The 20,634-nt window shown below is 45.2% G+C and overlaps 1 protein-coding gene across 7 annotated transcripts in view; it reads right to left on the reverse strand.

Annotated features, from left to right (window-relative positions):
- Positions 1-1,136: 1,136 nt before the first annotated feature.
- The window catches only part of CNOT10 (CCR4-NOT transcription complex subunit 10), a 70,738-nt gene continuing 51,240 nt past the window's right edge, over positions 1,137-20,634 (reverse strand). For 3 of the 7 annotated variants that reach the window (XM_047099290.1, XM_047099289.1, XM_047099294.1), the window contains exons 14-19: positions 10,828-10,941; positions 7,539-7,669; positions 6,329-6,364; positions 6,001-6,128; positions 2,536-2,611; positions 1,137-1,569 (exon numbers count right to left, since the gene is read on the reverse strand). In XM_047099290.1, coding sequence (XP_046955246.1) covers positions 1,418-1,569; positions 2,536-2,611; positions 6,001-6,128; positions 6,329-6,364; positions 7,539-7,669; positions 10,828-10,941 — 637 coding nt within the window. In that variant the 3' untranslated portion in view covers positions 1,137-1,417. Of the gene's footprint in view, positions 1,570-2,535; positions 2,612-6,000; positions 6,129-6,328; positions 6,365-7,538; positions 7,670-10,827; positions 10,963-20,634 lie in introns of all 7 variants that reach the window. The other 4 variants (XM_047099288.1, XM_047099287.1, XM_047099293.1 and 1 more) reach the window with 2 other exon arrangements.

Raw genomic sequence — 20,634 nt, forward strand, 5'->3', positions numbered from 1 at the left:
AGCCAGGCGCTCCTCACCCAATTTTTCTAAACAAGTCTGTATTACGGCTTTTTTTATCCCAAAGTTAATGTGTTGACCTTATGGACAAATTTTGATGTCAATCCCATAACATATACCCGTCACTCGAAAAGATGCAATTTTTTAAAAAATTCTTTCGGGGCACCCGGGTGGCTCAGTCAGTTGAGCGTCTGACTTAGGCTCAGGTCATGTTCTCACGGTCCATGGGTTCGAGCCCCGCGTCGGGCTCTGTACTGACAGCTCAGAGCCTGGAGCCTGCTTTGGATTGTGTCTCCCCCTCTCTCCCTGCCCCTTCCCCACTCACACTCTCTCTCTTGCTCTCAAAAGTAAACATTAAAAAACTTTTTTTTAAATTTATTTTTTAATTTTTTTAATGTTTATTTATTTCTGAGACAGAGAGAGACTGAGCGTGAATGGGGGAGGGTCAGAGAGAGAGGGAGACACAGAATCCGAAGCCGGCTCCAGGCTCTGAGCTGTCAGCACAGAGCCCGATGTGGGGCTCGAACTCACAGACTGTGAGATCAGGACCTGAGCCGAAGTCTGAAGCTCAACCGACTGAGCCACCCAGGCGCCCCTAAAACACTTTTTTAAAAAAATTATTCTTTTAAGTAATGTCTACACCCAACATAGGGCTCAAACTTATAACCCGAGATCAAGAGTCACATGCTCTACGACTGAGCCAGCCAGGCACCCCAGAAAGATGCAATTTTTTAACTTTTTGTTTGCCCCTGCACAGGGCTTAGCAATGAACCTGGGGCTCCCTGCTGACAGCCTCCAGAAGCGGGGCCTCTGCCCGAGGGCGCAGGGGAGGTGAACAAAGCCAGTGCCCTGAACCGGCTTGTTCTTCATCTCTAGTCTTGAAGCAAGTGATTCCTATCAGCCCAGTTGTCTCCTCTGAAGCCAATTTTACTGGCCCCATGGGTTTTACTATGCATTTTCTGGTCCTTTCAGTCCCAAGGAGGCAGAAAACACATCGGTGTCCCTCCTCTCTGCCCCCAGGCCAGCTGGGTTGGCTGCTCATCTACTGACAGCTGTGGCAGGTTTGAAAGCTTGAGCACTAAACCTCAGGGGCTAAGACGGTCCAACGGCTGCAAGAACAACAAAACCGTACAAGACTCTTCTGGTAAGACCGTGTTTTAATTGCCTATGACACAGATACATCACATAATGGCTCACAGTTTAAGACTAAAGAAAAACAGATGAAAATGAGTTTGTGAACCCTTAATTTTAACTAAGCTTCCTGCAAAAAGAAAACCAGGGGTTAGAATCCTTTCAAAAGCGTGTCTTCAAAACTAGCACCTTTCACCGTCTTTCTTTTATTCGTTCTGCCGTGATACAACTGAAAAGGCCTGTAAATACCCCCCTGGTCTCAAGTAACAGTTTTGTGAGAGCAAAAACGTCACTTTCTGTGTGCAGTGAAAGCCGGCATTTGGATGGGCTGGACCGGGTGGACAGGCTGGAACACTGGCTTCTTTCTCATCTCAGACAGTGTTTTCACCGCAGGAAGCAGCTGATTCCTTTTGATGATCTGTAAGGCCAGCTGGGTGTTACCTGTAAAAACACTTCCCGTTAACGAAGCAGCATAAACACCATCGCGCACAAAGCGAGCCATCGGCAGCGTGCAAGGGAGCCAAAGGTGGTCCAGGAGAGCAGCAGTCTGCCGCCGTTGCTGCACCCTGAAGCCACATGACACATCTGTCCCATCCCCAGAGACCGGTTTCAGAGACACGGGGTGCGCGCTGGGCGAGAGCCCCACAGTGATTCTAAGATACAGCCCAGCCTGAGAACTGGTCTCCGAAGGCAGAGGGCTCTGGGACCAGCGGGCCAGCCCTAATCACACCTTTCGGGAAGCCAAGGCCAGCTGGGTACCAGGCACTTACATGCTGGCGAAAGCTATAAAAAGAAAGGAACCATGTAAGGGTCCCCACGGTCAAAAGGAGACACGACTCAGAACTGTTAGTATGTCTGTTTCCTTAACTTCTTCCACACAGGTCTCCTCTCTGCTTCACGTGTCTTATATAGGGCCCGCAGCCGTTCTTCCCAGAAGCCACGTCCTCAAGGGTTGTATGTGCTCAGAGGTATGGCCTGGATTTAGGTTTGGGTGATTCTCAGCAAAACTGGCTTACTGTACAACTCACTAATGACATCTAGGTTCCAAATGCTACAGTGTACAACTCTTAGCAACTGGCATCCTGACTCATGTTCTCACTTCATTTGGGCTGCCTAAGAGAAAGGTTAATCAGCAGGGATTAAACCATAATTAGCTGTCAGAAGCTATGCCTCCCTGCCTTTTCACAGATTAAAAAAAGGAGCAGATATGGCTAACTCGCAAGAAGCAGGAATTTGTAAGATACCAAACACTCCCTAGCTCCGGTTTTTTTTTCCCTAGAAGAACTTGATGGGTAATATGTTCAAGGAAGGAAGGCCGAGTTTCAAATTCAAAGAGATAAACCAGATACCAAAAACCTGGGGCTCTTTGAAAGGGTCCAGTCCTAACTAGGGAGAAGACTGACTTACCATTTTGCAGCTCCAGGTAGACTGCCAGTAAGATGGCCTCAGGGGGCACCTCCTTAGGGTGGATCATTGAAGCCGCCTTTGCTCAAAAAAAAAAAAAAAAAAAAAAGACCCCCATGAAAAACCAACCGCTTGAGACAAACTCCAAGGAATGCCGAGACAAGAAAAAAAAAGCCTACCAATGGCAAGTTAGCAAACTTGTGCAGCTCCTTCTCACAGCAGCTCCTAGGAGCTACTACGGTTCTGCTCTGACATCTGTCCTTGTCCCTACAGATTCAACTACACATGTAATTTTGAGTTCGATGATTTTCCTTACCTAGGAATTCCTTTTTAAAAATATTTTTTTTAACATTTTATTTATTTTTGAGAGAGAGAGAGAACAAGTGGGAGAGGGGCGGAGAGAGAGGGAGACACAGAACCCGAAGCAGGTTCCAGGCTCCGAGCCGTCAGCACAGAGCCCGACGCGGGGCTCGAACCCACAGACCGTGAGATCGTGACCTGAGCCGAAGTCGGCCGCTCAACCGACTGAGCCACCCAGGCGCCCCCATCATGAATTCTTAATAGGGGAAAGCTTTTCTTCCCTCTTGGTTTTTGCCTGCTTGGGGTTTTTCTCCCATGTCTTGACCCTATTTGGTTTTAAGAAGGATGTCAGACATTTCTCATTCTACACTCCAGTCACTCACTGGTGCAGGTCTGTTGGTGGCTTTCACTCTAGACATCGTTGCATTTATATTCAAATCTGCATGTCCATTTGTGTTCCTAAGTGACAACTCAGTATCGTAGGCCCCAAGTTCCCAACCTGAGCAGTAAGAACTCAAACTAAAAAGAAAAAGTTGGTGACACAGGGGCACCCGGGTGGCTCAGCCGGTTAAGCATCCGACTCTAGATTTCAGTTCAGGTCATGATCTCATGGTTCATCAGTCTGAGCCCTGTGTTGGGCTCTGTGCTGACAGTGTGGAGTCTGCTTGGGATTCTCTCTCTCCCTCTCTCTCTGCCCCTCCACAACACTCGCTCTCGGGGGGAAAAAAAACCCACCAAAAACTCGGAAACAAGCATACCACTAAGCATCTTCGATGTCCTCATTCTTGAGGACTGAAATAGCACAACTTTGTCAAATAAGAGAATTTAACTAAGCAACCCGCTGTCCTTTTCTGGACCTGAGGGTCACACCTCCAGCTAGCAGTTTCTCCCTGACCAGTCCCGAGAAAGGACGCCGGGCTCGCTCTGGGTCAGCCGTGCCGAGACCAGAGGTCTATTTCCCCCGCCGCACTATCAACTCGTATCCCCTATCCTCTGCCCGCTCCCTGATCAGAAAGTGCACTCGTACAGACGCCTCCTGACCAGACATGGGCATGCGGCTAAGACACGGGCTCATCCTGAGAACCACAGGCATGCAAACGGCTAACAGTAATCCAAACAGATTTCCCCAAATGCTGGGGAGAGAGGAGAGCGAATGCACCGTGGATACACAGAGAAAAACAGGTTTCCGGGGAACGGAGAGCTTCGGGGAGGCGCCCGCCTCGGTCCTCTCTCTCTCAGAATGGATATCGGAGAAGCAGAAAATGGGGAGACAGGACTCGCAGGCCCCGCTGTGGAGATGGGAGACGCCTGGGGGACCAGACGCTTGCACAAGGTCAGCTCCCGGCAGCCCCAGGAGAAATCTCGGGTGAGCAGGGACTCGCACCCAGGGCACACGGCCTAAGTTCCTCACGAGTGAAGCAGGGAGGCTTTTGTTCCTCTCACCACCGCCCTGAGGGGCAACCACTCAGTTCAGGAAACAGAGTTCACACTTCCGGGCCAAGCCTCATACGGGCAAGAGCCTCTTCACGGCATGCTGTGGGTGCTGCAACTCCACTTTGCCTCCAGGTGGCTAGTTACCGCAGGTCATTTATCGTTCTCTGCGCGGACTACAGTCTGCAGCTTTCCCGCAGGTACAAGAATTCACAGCAGCAATTTTACGAGACTTGATGGTGCTGTGCTTACTGGCCGTTCAGAAAGGCCAGTGGTGGGCAGGGACCCTCGGAACCATCTCCGCAGAGCACGGCCCTGCCCTCCCAGGCAGGGCGGGCCTCCCAATTAACACAGGTTCAGGCACTGGATTAACCTAAACCCCAAGGGACCAAAACAGCCCCGCCCCTTGAGACCCAGAGCCAGCCCTGACCCATCTGTGTCTCCCAGCGTGGCAGCCGCCTCGGCCACCTGCTGCACGAGAACCTAGACTGTGCACTCTGCAACTTGGATCAAAGGCCCTGTTTGCTCCAGCCACTGGGGTCCATGGGCACTCTCAGAAGGGTTGTTAAATACCCTAGCCCGGCCACTAAGAGCAGTGAGTTTTTCAACTCCTTCCCCGTCAACTTGTGTGACTCAACTGCGAGATGACAGCACACACGTTTCCCTGGATAGTCCCATCACTTGACTTTTCTGATTTGGGATCAGAAGTGCCGACGAGACGCCACTAAGTTAACTAAATATCACTCTTGGCTATTTCTGCACGGTAAGGTTCTTCAATGCTATACATAATATGGTGGACTTCCTAGGAAATTTCCAGGAGCCACCATTATCTCCGGAGAACAGGTTCAATTTCAATGTCAGTTCCCCCGACAAGCATACAGGGACGCGGGCCCTCTCACGTGCTGCTGGTGAATATACCATTTGGCACAAACTCTCCGTATTTCAAGTCTTACAATTCTGCATCGCTCTGACCTTGCAATTCCCTTCTTAGGCAGGGTCGTGGCATGCCTACCTGTTTACTGTCTTATTCCCGTGGCCTACTGAGAAGTAAGTGCTCAGACACTTGCTGAATGATTATCCTTTTGAGGAATTACCCCTTTCTGAGTCTGTGACGTCCCTCTGGAGCTGCCACTGGTGACACATCCTCCCCTTCTATAGGTAAGGGTCCGTGACTCATCCGGGGATGGGCGGGAATCCTAAAGAGGCTCCATCAGAATCTTCCCGGGGTCTTAGTGATGATGCACCATCTCAGTGGTAGGATTCAGGGGTGCATTTCAGGGACAGGCTGCCAGCTCTCGGTCTGAAGCCTCTTGCTTTAGTGCTCCAGCCCCACAGTTCGTACCCTGCCACCCATGACCAGTCTCTGCAGCTTCTAGCGTGTCCTTCGACAGCTCTTTTATGCACATACAAAAGGTCCTTTCACTTAGCAGGTCTCGGATATGTCATCACTTTGGAACACAGAGTTTACAGCTGCATGTGTTCGGCTATATGGATGCACCATTATTCAGATGATCCCTTATTTGCATTGGTTTCCAGTCTTTTGAAATTTTAATTATTAAAACCATCAGGAAGAACTCTCCAGTAAATGCCTAGTTCATTTTCAGTAGCTGATCAGTTGTTTACCTTGCAAGGGCATTTTTAAGCTTGGGAAAGTAATATTCTGATTTTTAACAAACTGACCAGAGCCTCAAACTCAGCAACAAGACCCACAGACTGCAAACCTTTTGCTGGCCTCACCTGGTGCAGACACTTTCGAGCCTTGTCGTATTCGCTCCGCAGACAGTAGGCGCTGCCGAGATTGAACAGCATCACGGTCCTGGCAGAGGTGACGGAACTGGGGTAGCACTGGGGGGCCCGCTTCCCAGCTGGGGAAAAAGAGCGCGGACCGTGCTGAAGAGGCCAGGGCAAGGGCAAGAGCGCCACCCAATCGACCGCCCCAGCGGCTGCGCAGAATAGAGCTCAGCCCTATTTTTAGGCTGACGAATGAAGGACACAGAAGGCTTGAGTCTACATCTTTGGGATGTGAGCCAGGCTACTTTAAGTATTTACGAAACTTCTTACTCACAGGATTCCATTGCTTCATTTTCACCTTTGTCCGATCCTACAAAGACAAGAAAACAAACCTGAGGGGGTAGGACAACACAGCGTATTTTCTAGAAACCTAGTCTGTTTATGAAATGGAAAATCCACTCTGTCGAAGCAATCTCTCAGTATGTCACGGGAGGCTCTAGCGGAGGGTACCAGCAGGTAGCCCCCTCCCCCCATGCCTGCATAATAATCTCGAATACAGTGAATGCCAGTCTTGCTTCCTTAAAAACTTAGCCATGATTTAAAACTCACTTTTGAATGCTCTCTACTTTTCCCTGGACTGCTGAATCCCTCCAAAGAGAAAAATACAGTATGAGACTCAAAACAAATCGTTCTAGAGGTGCCTGGGTGGCTCAGTCGGTTAAGTGTTAGATACTTTTTTTTTTTTTAAATTTTTTTAATGTTTATTTATTTCTGAGAGACAGAGAGAGAGAGAGAGAGAGAGAGGGAGGGAGAGAGAGAGAGAGGGAGCAGGGGAGGGGCAGAGAGAGAGGGAGACACAGAATCCAAAGCAGGCTCCAGGCCCTGAGCTGTTGGCACAGAGCCCGACACAGGGCTCGAACTCTTGCACTGAGATCATGGCCTGAGCTGAAGTCAAACGCTCAAGCCACTGAGCCAGCCAGGTGCCCCTAAGTGTCAGATTCTTGATAATGCCTCAGGTTGATATCTTGCAGGCTGCAGGATCAGGCCCCGGGGTTGGGCTTTGCACTGAGCGTGAAGCCTGCTCGGGGTTCTCTCTCTCTCTGTGCCCGGCTCCCACTCATGCACACCCGCTTTCTCAAAATAAATACACACAAACATTTCAAAACGAAACAAATTTTTCTAATACTACCATGCTTTCAAAAGTGAAAACTGATTTAAAAGAGTCTCTCTTTTCTTTTTGGTAAGTAATCTCTACATCCAACACGGGGCTCGAACTCATGACCCCGAGATCAGAGTTGCACGTTCTACCAACTAAGCCAGCCAGGCACCCCTCTATAATGAGCATTTAGACCATATGATAATCAACTCCCAGATCTACCCAGCAAACAATTACTACAAAGTAAGTACACAGCCAAATTGGTAGACGGCCAACCTAAAATTTCCTTCCCTTTCCAACTGTGCCCTTAAATTTCCACACATCCTGAGTTACAACAGGAAGGCTGTGGAAATGGTGACCAGTTCTGATCAAATGTGTCCTCACGAACCTTGGTCCTGTTCATTTGAAGAGATGCCCAAGGAAACATCAGTGACATTCTCGGGGTTCAAGTGAGTAATGGCATCAGATATCCTGTCCAGAGAGATGAGGGCTTCTGCAGCATATAAATGGCCCAAAAACCTAAATGAAATAAACAGATCACATACACACAACACCCAGTGTATAACAAGCTTTGGTGTACATATGCTTCATGTATTTCACGTCTATAAATGGATTAATTAAGGGCTAAATTTTATCTCTTTATAAAAGTATCTTAAAATATACAACAATTGTTTAGATTAGCTAAGCTGGAACAAATGACATGTGTCGATTCAGAAAACAGCCGACAACAGGCAAACATACTGTTCTGTTTATGCAGAAAGTAACATCAACATGAAGCTCTGTTTTAGAATGAAGTTCTAAAACAGCAGCTCGGTCGAAGGATGAAGCCATCAGGCTCTGCTGCTGGACGGGTCCAGAGACAGCGGAGGGCCAGACTGGACTGAGACCAGATGCGGGTTGGACCAACTCTACTTCTATTCCAAAGGTCTCCTGCTTTGTCAAATCTATTTTATGCCCACTGACATCAGGACGGATACACATCCTCCTGGCTTACAACAGCCTGCTTCTTCCAGTCCTTTGCTTACAAGATGATTTTTCCCTACGGTCACCTGATTGGTTTTTCAAAAATAAAACAGGATTAGATATTTTACACGCTTGCTGAAAATCTTAATGACTTTTTCTACACGAGAACAAAACAAAGCTTTTATGGATTTAAAGTTCTCCAAGTTTGGGGGCGCCTGGGTGGCGCAGTCGGTTAAGCGTCCGACTTCAGCCAGGTCACGATCTCGCGGTCCGTGAGTTCGAGCCCCGCGTCGGGCTCTGGGCTGATAGCTCAGAGCCTGGAGCCTGTTTCCGATTCTGTGTCTCCCTCTCTCTCTGCCCCTCCCCCGTTCGTGCTCTGTCTCTCTCTGTCCCAAAAATAAATAAACATTGAAAAAAAAAATTTTAAAAAAAAATAAAGTTCTCCAAGTTTGGTCCCACGTTTCTATATCCAGTCACTATTCCCACCCCCTCAGAGATGGCTCTTCATCCCACCAGACAGTGTCCTGGGCTGGGCACACCCACTGCTCCCCAGTGGCCTTGCCTTCTTGGGCAAGCCTGGCCTCATCCCCACAAGCCAATATCTACTCCTCTTCTTTTTTTAAAGATTTACTTACTTAGGATTTTATTTTTAAAGTAATCTCGACATCTATGATGGGGCTTGAACTCACAACACCAAGATCAAGAGTTGCAGACTCCACTGACTGATCCAGTCAGGGGCCCCCCCATATTTTTTTTTAATATTTTTACTTACTTAATTTATTTAATCTCTATGCCCAACTCCTTTTAAATGCTTAGCTCAGGTCTCACCTACTACAGCTAGCCTGCCCCAACTGAATCTGTCCCCATGAATCTCAAGCCCTCCGATTTTAGGCTTTTTTCAATATGATCTATTTAGGGATTTTTTAAGATGCATTAACTACTCAAGAGCTCTTTAATTTTTTATTAAGGAATTTCTTCTAAGTACCAGGAGCTGCAATGACTTTTTACTTTGCTTCTCCACCAAATACTCTAATAGAACGGACAAGTTTTTAAAAAATCAGTAACTTCAATTATATTTTGAAATAAGATAATTTGAAGTTTTTCTTTAGTATCCACAAGCCAGTAATCATTGCAAAACACAAACACACATATCTAAAGAACTCGTTCAAATTGTTTTCTGTGAACTTATTTCAAGACATTTTCCGTTCTTAGCCAAATGCAACGCCTTCGTGACACCCAGAGCCAAGAAACCTTTGACTACGTGTCCAGAAAGCAACAAGGAGTGAGGGGGGTCGAGCTGCTGAGATGCCAGATGCAGAACGACCTACCTGTCTTTACTGGGAAGACAGACCGTGATCTCGCTGTTCACTAAGAAACCAACACTCAGGAAAGGAGAGTTAAGAGAATCAAAACAGAAATGACCAGACCTGGCTTGGCCAATCCCCTGAAAGTTGACAAATGAACTTAGAAACCCTCCAACAGAGGGCACGAACCTACTTGGGATTTATCTGAGAATAGGGACCACAATGTCAACCCAAGAATTTTAAGAAGCAGTGAGGACTTGGGTTTCATTTCCGTCGAAAAGAAAAAGAGAACGCCGCTCTCGCTCTCGCTCTCGCACTGGCCGAGCGCGTCACAGCCACAGCCTGAGCGCTGGATCGTGGCGATGGCTGTGGCAGCCGACCCGGCTGGCTGGGACTTCGCTGGGGCTTCACGGAGCTGGGCGCCGGAGCCTCCCCTCAGTGGGAGCCCGCCTGCCTCCAGCTGGAACTCAGGCTCCCTCCCGGCCTGGTCGCTGGATGAGGTTTTCTTGCAGAAGGGCAGCTGTCTTAGGTCTGAATTGTGACAGTCTCTTACCTCACCGGATGCTCTTACTCTTTTTTTTTTTTTGAAATACAAACGTGTGTTTGGGGAACACTGGCCTGAAACAGCCTTAATCGATGTTAATTTTAGATGCTTGTATACAGCAATACGTTTTCTTGAAGACAAAAATAATTAAACCTTAGCAGAATTATTCCTCAGAGTACGATCTCACAATTCTAAGCACTGCACATTATAAACAAGACCACTAAAAAGCAAGAGTAAGTAATTATATTTTGGAGATCAGAGGTATTCACCCACAGGATGAATGAGAAAAACAAGTGTCCTAATGGTATGCAGAGTATTTGTGGCTTTGAGTAAAAGCCACATACAAAGATTCAGAGGACGCTGCTTCTCACTCAATTTCCATAAAAGGAAAGATGTGCTTTAGCAAATTTTAGAATGACAATGACACTACTAGTGAAGAGGCCTCTGCGGAGTTTGAATAAAACTCCTGTACTCAGAATGCTTGTTCGCCCCTTTAAACCGCAGTCCTTGCATCAGATTTATCCCGTTGAAGAAACTCCTTTTTGTGTGGGTCTTCTCCCTGAGGACTCCCTTTATCTTGGGGACCAATATGTGGACACGCGCTCCAGACAGGCCCAGCAGCGGACAGGAGACACTGTGCAGTTCCCGCTTCCTGACGCTCCGTCCAGCAAACGCTATCGCTGTTAATCCTTGAGGTACAAGGGAAAAGAGCCTAACGCGGAATTACCAAATTAATGCTTCAATCAGTTGCCTTGTCTAGATAATATATATCCCACCGAGGGGGCAAAAAGCAGCAATATGCACCAAAAACTAACGAAAACCTCCACACAAAACAAACCCGGACGCACAGGGCAAGCCACACTTACTTAAGGGATCCTGACAGCTTGGGCTGCTGAAGAAGTTTATCTGCGTGATTCAAAGCCATAAGGTTATCACCTAAAGCCAGAGCCACGTAAGCACTGCAGGCAAGTATGGAGCATCTGGAACACAAAAGGGAAGGGCTGAAAACCTGAGTTACAAAATTGACAGCAGCTGTATTTGTTATTAAATAGGAAAGAAGGCCCTGATTACAGCTGTGACAATCTGGAAAGGAGGAAGCCACAGGTAAGCGGTAGGATGATGGAGAAACTATCATCTAAGGCACGGTGTGCTGCTGTTTACCTAAGTCATCTTTAACTTCCATCCAGCTGACTCCCATCTCTAACAAAATAACCGAAAGAGTTACAATATATATTTTGCCTGTCAAAAAAATAATGCAGTTGCGGGCCTAGTGAGAACTTACTTCCCACAGAACATTTAACATCCTGGAAATACAGTTACAGAGGCAGATCTTATTTTTTCAAACCCGTTTCCCGAAGAAACACAATTAAGTCACTAACAAATCCACTTAGCTTCCTGTAAAGTGTCCCTCTCTGAGCCTGTTAAGTCTACAGTTCTCCCTAAGCAACAGCATCAAGAATAACTAAAAGAATTTCATTCACCTACACACTATGTGAATATTCAAGAAAGAAATCAGGCTGGAAAGCTACATGTGAAGGTAAGAAAATTCAGCTTACACTGATTTTGCTAAGTTGGGCTGGAAAGCTAAATTTCTATTCGGTTTTCTACTTAACGGGCAGCTCATTTACAGCAGGTCTAGCCAAGGACTTGGCACTAATAGATCACTTGAATGTTAAACAACCGCTCTAAAAAGCAATCTTAAAATAAACCCCTGTCAAGTAGAAATGAGGTCTGAATGGCCAACCACAAGGGAACCAACGAAGATACAGGGTTTTGAGCTATGTTTACAAATTACAGTACATATGTGTATCATTAAGTGCATTCGGGTTGTGATTTCAGTCTAAGCCAAATGTAACCGCTGCACCACCGCAGTTTTCTAGTAATCTGAAATCCTCTGACTAGAAACGGCCCTTCTGAAAGCACAGTGGGGCAAATCCAGAAGTGGTCTGCTGTTTCCGCTTCACTGGATGACTCCTGGTTTCTGGAACCTTGGAAGCTTGTCCACTGAAGGCAAAGTGCTCCCTCGGCATCGAAGAACACAGAAAGGTAGACTGGTCCCAGAGGAAACACAAGGAAATGGACATTTACGGCCTTAAGCCACAATGGTAGGGCTGAAAGAGTGCCTAATGCGGTCCCTTGTTTTATGAAAGTAGAAACTGAAATCCAAAGTCATTAAATATATTCCCTAGCTTAGAGTGTGTGACTTGAGTCGGGACTAATATTGATCCCCAATTCACCGCCCTTCCCATCCGATCACATTGGTACTCTATCAGTTCACAGGACAGCCTACAGATAAAACAGAAAGGAAGGATTATGTTACGATTTTTCTAATGCATGTGTACCTATGCACACATAGGTACTCAAACTCGTCTTTTTAAAAGGGAAGAAAACAGGGGTGCCTGGCTGGCTCAGTCAGTAGAGCATGTGACTCTTGATCTCAGGGCTGTGAATTCAAGCCCCATGTTGGGCATGGAGCCTACTTAAAAAAAATAATAATAAAATAAAATAATAAAATATAAATAAAATAAAATGGAAGCAACCAATGTACTCCAAACATCAGAAGTTTCAATTTTCTAACTGAACTCCTAACTTAAAATCTGAACCCTGTTCACAGAAAAGAGCGAAAGCAGGCAAGGAGTGTCATTCTCAAAGGGATATGTCTGTGTTTCCAGGAGCTGTCTCGACCAGCCAGGCTGCTCTGTGGCCACAGCCCCTGGGCAACATCCCCTTCCTCGTGGGCCCAGAGGAGGGAGACCTTGGCTAGTTCTCTCCCCTGTGCAGAAGCTCCTCAGTGCCTAGCTCTGTCCTGAGATTAAGGGGGACTTAATTTCCTCTTTTGGCTTATTTGTAGTTTTCACTTTATTGTTTTTTAAAAATTTGCCGTGAGAAAATTTTGCTTTAGGTTTGTTTATTTTGAGAGAGAGACAGCGCAAGTGGTGGTGGGGGGGGGGATGGCAGAGAGAGAGACGGGGGGGGGGGGGAGAGAGGGAGGGAGAGAGGGAGGGAGAGAATATCCCAAGTAGGCTCGGCGTTGCCAGCACCGAGAGCCAGAACTCACAAAACCAGGAGATCACGACCTGAGACGAAGCCAAGAGTCAAGACGCCTCACTGACTGAGCCACCCAGGCGCCCTGTAGTTTCCATTTTAAAATGGCAATGAATACTCATCCACTAGCCAGGTACGTATGTACTGCTGATGAAGACAAACGGCTGTTAAGGCCTGAGTCTCCATCTCCAGAGGCCCAAGGCCTCCCATGGGCTTAGGGCCTATACGAATGACCATCACAAAGTTTCGTGTCCATTTTCATTCATGACTTGGCCGAAGGTCAGGGCAAAACTTAAGCTCCTTAAAAGCAGAAGCCCACTATCTTTTGTCTCCTGCCCAGAGACTATCGCAACCCCTCAGCATCTGTGCAGGCGGTGTCTAACAGGTGAGGCCACAGCTTTCAGTGTTTTTTTCTGACTCAGGCACCCAGACCTCTACCTGTCCTGCTGGGAGGCTGCCTCGAGGACAAAGCTCCCTCAGACAGGGGAATGTCCCGCAAGCTGTGGGGCCTGGCGTCCGGGACGGCCACACCTCGGGGCGGGCTTGCTGGGAAAAGCCTGCCCCAGCCTCTCCCGACAGTGGGGGGCTATTACTGCTCCAGCCCCCTGTCAAGCCCACTTTGGGTCCAGAAATCAGTCATGTAAGATTGCAGCAGGTTCCCGTTGCCCGGGAAGTCCAAACTGCAGTCATGTACCAGGTACAATGTGGTTTCCTCAACTTTTCCCTCTTCTCCCAGAAGGTATCGTGTCAAATCACAACAACGATCTTTCTTGTCAAAAATACTCACGTATGTGAACGTGGAACTCTGTGGGCCGGCATTCTGATCAAGAGCTGTCAGGACTAAGCAAGCATCACTGCACGAAACTCAAGCCAACATTTGTGGCTCCTCTTTCCTCGGTGCCTCACAATCTGCCCCAGCTTCTCATCCTCCTTTGCCTCTCAGGAGTCAACACTCCACTGTGCGTAATTCCCGCAGGGCTCTAACACTGCCAACACACACAGCTCGGTGTACCAAGCCCCTGGAGAACTCACTTTACTTTTGAGAGCTGCTACTTAAAATACCGAGCCCCCCCACCCCCACCCCCACCCCACTGCTTCCTCGAGTCACTGTCCAATCTGCTTTACCAAGCACTCAGTGGATCTGACAGGTCACCAGACCGGAAGAACTATACCTCAAGGGAAGAGACACAGAGCTTCTCCCGGCCCCTCTCCCCCTCCCACGGAGGGTCTGACACAACCCCACATTCTCTCCTCTGCATGCTGGAGGAGCTCGCTCTGGGTCCACAGACCGCCAACCCTCGGAAAGCAGAGAACAAAAAAGACAAGAAAAGAGAAAGGAAAGAAATGGGGGTGAGGACTTTCCTTAAAGCACCAAATTACAGCAACAAGCCATGGAAGACTGGGCATCAAAATCTGCCAAGCCACACACACTGTGAGTTAAGTGAATGTAAAACAAATGTCTGAAATCGTTTAACCCTTATTAAGAGAGGCTAAAATGGGGGTAAACTTACTCACCATTTGTCAAAGGAAAATACATTTACAAAGCAATCTTACAGCGAACATTGTTTGAAAAACTGGCCCCCAAAAATCCAATGAAGAGGGGCGCCTGGGTGGCTCAGCTGGTTGAACGTCTGACTCTTGATTTCAGCTCAGGTCACGATTTCACGGTTTGTGGGCTCGAGTCCTGCATCAGGCTCTGCACTGACAGCACAGAGCCCGCTTGGGATTCTGCCTCCCTCTCTCTCTGCTCCTCTACTGCCCGTGCTTGCTCTCTCTCAAAAATAAATAGACAAACATTAAACACACAAAAAATCCAACACAGAATTTCTTCTGGGTCACCTTGGGTGGCTCAGTCGGTTGAGTGTCCAACTTTGACTTAGCTCATGATCTCACGGTTTGTGAGTTCGAGACCTGCATCGGGCTCGGTCAGCACAGTGCCAGCTTCGGATCCTCTGGCCCCACCTTCTGCCCCTTCCCGGCTTGCATACTCTCTTTCTCAAAAATAAACAAACATTAAAAAAATACACACGGGAGCACCTGGGTGGCTCAGTCGGTTAGGCGTCCGACTTCGGCTCAGGTCATGATCTTGTAGTCTGTGAGTTCGAGCTCTGCGTCGGGCTCTGTGCTGACAGCTCGGAGCCTGGAGCCTGCTTCACATTCTGTGTCTCCCTCTCCCTCTGCCCCTCCCCAACTTGTGCTCTGTCTCACTCTGTCTCTCAAAAATAAATAAATGTTAAAAAAAAAATAAAAAAGGATTTCTTCCAAGCTGGTTATGGTACTAGATTTTATAATTAAAAAAATAATAATAATAATAATGAGGGCGCCTGGCTGGCTCAGTTGGTAGGTCACACAACTCTTGATCTTGGGGTCATGAGTTCGAGCCCGACTGTGCGTATGGAGCCTACTTAAAAAAAAAATTTTTTTTCAAACTATTTCCATGTATTTACAATAATCTCCAAAATGTTAAACTTGTCAACTCTCAAGAAAATTTAAGAGTTAAATAAGTTTTTCACTTCATGTCTTCCATAAACATTTTGCTTTCTAATAACAGTTTTCTGCCAAAAAGCTTACTCACACACCCCAAATCCAAAACAAACAGAAGCCCAGCACAAAGAAGCTGAAAAAAGGTTTTTTCAACCAAATCTACCATCCCAAAGGACCCAGTCCTAGCCTAGGCAGCAAATAAGATTCCTGAAGACACAGACACAGCATTTTATACACAGGACCTGAAGACCACCCAACCCCATTCGCTTACTTGACAAAAAAAAACAGTAAGGCCTAGAGGGGTTAAATGATTTGTTAAATGGCTCGGTGGCCCTATGGGGCTTCCACAGAATGGCAGACGACTGAAGAATCATCCGAACCCTGCTGATAATGTGAAAGAAATGTCACACAGGCATGTTCCTTCTTTGGTAGAGTTGATTCTAAATGGACACATTTCAGTAAGGACCACATACTTGGTTGTAAGAGCAACAACAGGTCCAAAAGATTATTAGCCATAATTCCGTTTTAGATAGGTCTCGTGAGCTAGAATATGACCACTAGACTAAAACCGAAAACAAATAGGATTCTTTTTTTGTTTATTTATTTATTGTGAGAGAAAGAGAGAGTGTACAACACGTGGTAGGTAGAGAGAGAGAGAATGAGAGACAGAGGGAGGGAGGGAGGGAGGGAGGGAGAGAGAGAATCCCAAGCAGGCTCCATACAGTCAACATGGAGTCCAATGCGGGCTTGAACCCATGAACCCGGAGACCACGACCTGAGCCAAAGTCAGATGCTTAACCGACTGAGCCATCTAAGCACCCCAAAATAGGATTAAGTACACTAGAACTGTCTGTCATATTTATGTTATTAAGCATTTGTTTGACTCATCTTTTTCCCATAAAAGCTGGGTCTTAAGAGGTCCCTTTTAACTGAATGGGAAATCACTCACTTAGTATCAGAGTCTAAATGAACTCATTAAAGTTCCTTAATTTATACTTGTTAAATAACTGGGCTTAATTAAATTTGATCTGAGCACTTTCTTTTTATCCATTTTTATAGTTTCTTAAAAAAAAAAGACAAATTGAAATTTCACTTTTATTTTGTATGCTGTAATTAAAATTTTCTCATACAGACATTTCCCATGTGGGCCCCCAAATTATTTCCTATTATTTTTCAGTTCTGTTACACTTTTTTCCCCCAAGTTCTAGACAGATTCCATTTCAGTTTCAGAAATTAAAGTTTCAGCTAATATCACAATCTCAGAATGAATAACAAAGATGCCCTATTAAATGCAGACTCAGTACATACCCAAGACTGCTATTAAACCACTAAGCAATAATGAAATGTTGGTATGTGACTGATCATACGAACTTACTTCTTTACTCTTAGTACGGTATTAGTATGCAAAAGAATTAAGCTGAGACCTTACCTCTTATCATATGTAAGTTAACTCAAAATGGATCAAAGACCTAAATGTAACAGCCAAAACTATAAACGTCTTAGAGGAAAACATAGGGGTAAACCAACATGACCTTGGATTTGGTAAAGGATTCTGAGCTATGACACAGAAAGCATGATCAAAGAAAAAAAAAAATAGGTAAGTTGAGTATCATTGCAATGAAAAACTTTTACCTCAATTCTATTTTTTTTAACCTCAATTAAAATGAAAAACTTTTGTGATTCAGAAGCTACCTTCAAAAAAGTGAGAAGACAACCCACAGAATGGAAAAAATATTTGTAAATCACGTATCGGATAAGGGTCTTGTGTCTGGAATACGTAAAGAACTCTTACAAGTCAACAATAAAAGGGTAATAACCCAATTACAAAATAGGCAAAGGATGTGCATGAACATTTCTCCCAGGAAGATACACAAATGCCCAACGAGCACATGACAAGAAGCTCAACACCATTAGTCTTCGGGGAAAGGCAAAACTAACCCACCTCGAGACGCCAGTTCACACCCACAACAATGTGCAATCAGACTGCGGGCAAATAACAAGTGCTGGTGAGGATGTGAACAAACTGGAATCCTCACATTCTGTTGGTGGGATTATAAAATGGTACGACCCTTTTAGGAAACAGTCTGGCAACTGCTCAAATGAGAAACAGAATTACTATGTGACCTGGCAATTCTACTTCTAGGTAAATATCCAAGAAAGGTAAAAACATACGCCTACACAGAAATTTGTACACAAATGCAGAGAGCGGCATTATTCACAATAGCTTTAAGACGAATAATCCAGGGGTGCCTGGCTGGCTCAGTTGGTAGAGCACATGACTCTCGATCTCAGGGTTTTAAGTTTGAGCCCCACGTTGGGTGTGGAGATTACTTAAAAGTAAAGAAATAAAAAAAAATCTTAAAAACAGACAAATAATCCAAATGTCTTCCAGTGGATGAATGGATAAATAAGGTATATCCATATGATGAAATATTATTCAGCAATAAAAACGACTATGGTACATGCTACGACTTGGATGAACCCTGAAAACATTATCCTAAGTGAAAGAAGCCAGTCATAAAAGCCCACATATTACTTTGATTCCACTCATATGAATGTCCAGAACAGAAAAATCCGTAGAGTTAGAAGGTACATTAATGAGGGCTGGGGAGCAGACTGGGGGCAGAGGAAGGACAGTGAAAAGGGTGCCTGGTTTCTTTCTGAGGTGATAAAGTGTTCTAAAAGTGGCTGTCGTGATGGTTGCACAACTCTGTGAATATACTAAAAACCACTGGATTGTAAATTTTAAAAGGGCAAATTGTATGATTTTTGAGTTACATCTCAATAAATCCATTTTTAAAACGAAAGGTAAAGGGCACCTGGGTGGCTCAGTCAGTTAAACATCTGACTCTTGATCTCGGCTCAGGTCACGACTGGGCTCTATGCTGACAGTGTGGAGCCTACTTGGGACTCTCTCTCCCTCTCTCTCTGCCTCTCTCAAAATAAACAAACTTAACAAAAATGAAAAAAAAAAAAACATAACGTATCAGTAGACAGTAAATGTTTGGCTGGTTTGTTTTTTGTTTTAAATTAGAAAGATTAAAAGAAAAGAATGCCTTTATAACTAATTGTTTACAAGAAAATCATGATCTCTCAAATGTATGTGGAAACATTAATATTTCAATCAAAGCAGAGAGCCAAAATATCAATCCTGCACAACTGTCTTCATTCTAAGATTCATTTGGACATTAGGCCTTTTAAAGACAAAAATGTCAGACTTTAAGCTGTATTACAAAGCTGTAATCATCAAGACAGGATGGTACTGGCACAAAAATAGACACTCAGATCAATGGAACAGAAAAGAGAACCCAGAATTGGACCCACAAACGTATGGCCAACTAATCTTTGACAAAGCAGGAAAGAATATCCAATGGAATAAAAACAGTCTCTTCAGCAAGTGGTGCTGGGAAAACCAGACAGCGACATGCAGAAAAATGAACCTGGACCAATTTCTTACACTAGACACAAAAATAAATTCAAAATGGATGAAAGACCTAAACGTAAGACAGGAAGCCATCAAAATCCTCAAGGAGAAAGCAGGCAAAAACCTCTTTGATCTTGGCCACAGCAACTTCTTACTCAACATGTCTCCGGAGGCAAGGGAAACCAAAGCAAAAATGAACTACTGGGACCTCATCAAAATTAAAAGCTTCTGCACAGCGAAGGAAACAATCAGCAAAAATAAAAGGCAACCAACGGAATGGGAGAAGACATTTGCAAACGACATATCAGATAAAGGGTTAGTATCCAAAATCTACAAAGAACTTATCAAACTCAACACCCAAAAAACAAATAATCCAGTGAAGAAATGGGCAAAAGACGTGAATAGACACTTCTCCAAAGAAGACATCCAGATGGCCAACCGACACATGAAAAAATGCTCAACATCACTCATCATCAGGGAAATACACATCAAAACCACAATGAGATACCACCTCACACCTCTCAGAATGGCTAACATGAACAACTCAGGAAACAACAGATGCTGGCGAGGATGCGGAGAAAGAGGATCTCTTTTGCATTGTTGGTGGAAATGCAAGCTGGTGCAGCCACTCTGTAAAACAGTATGGAGGTTCCTCAAAAAATTAAAAATAGAATTACCCTACGACCCAGCAATTGTACTACTAGGTATTTATCCAGGGGATACACGTGTGCTGTTTCGAAGGGGCACATGCACCCCCATGTTTATAGCAGCACTATCCACAACAGCCAAAGTATGGAAACAGCCCAGATGTCCATTGATGGATGAATGGATAAAGAAGATGTGGTATATACACACAATGGAGTATTACTCGGCAACCAAAAAGAATGAAATCTTGCCATTTGCAACTACGTGAATGGAACTGGAGGGTATTATGCTAAGTGAAATTAGTCAGTCAGAGAAAGACAAAAATCATACGACTTCATTCATACGAGGACTTTAAGAGACAAAACAGATGGACATAAGGGAAGGGGAAAAAATAACATAAAAACAGGGATGGGGACAAAACATAAGAGAGTCTTAAATATGGAGAACAAATGGAGGGTTAATGGAAGGGTTGTGAGAGAGGGATGGGCTAAATGGGTTAAGAGGCATTAAGGAATCTACTCCTAAAATCATTGTTGCACTATATGCTAACTTGGATGTAAATTAAAAAAAAAATGTTTCTGAGATATTCAGCTAAAATAAACAGCATGTGAGGAAGCTGGCATAGAAACAGTATTACATATTTGTGAAAACCATGTGTGAATATAAACACTTCAAACACAGTTCCGAAACCTCAGAGCAGCCCTGTCCAACAGAAATGTAATTGGAGCAGGGAATATACTTTTAAATTTTCTAATAGAGGGGCACCTGGGTGGCTCAGTCGGTTGAGCGTCCGACTTCAGCTCAGGTCATGATCTTACACTCCATGAGTTCGAGCCCCATGTCGGGCTCTGTGCTGACAGCTCAGAGCCTGGAGCCTGCTTCAGATTCTGCGTCTCCCTCTCTCTCTGACCCTCCCCCATTCATGCTCTGTCTCTCTCTGTCTCAAAAATAAATAAACATTAAAAAAAAATTAAAAAAAAAATAGATAAATTTTCTAATAGAAACATTAAAGAAGGTAGAAGAAACAGGTGAAATTAGTTTTAACATATTTAAAATAACCCAATATACATAAAAT

The sequence above is a fragment of the Lynx rufus genome, unplaced genomic scaffold (assembly GCF_022079265.1).
Source record: "Lynx rufus isolate CCGP_SWC_20201006 ecotype Redwood Valley unplaced genomic scaffold, mLynRuf1.p SCAF_5, whole genome shotgun sequence".
Taxonomy (NCBI): Eukaryota; Metazoa; Chordata; class Mammalia; order Carnivora; family Felidae; genus Lynx; species Lynx rufus.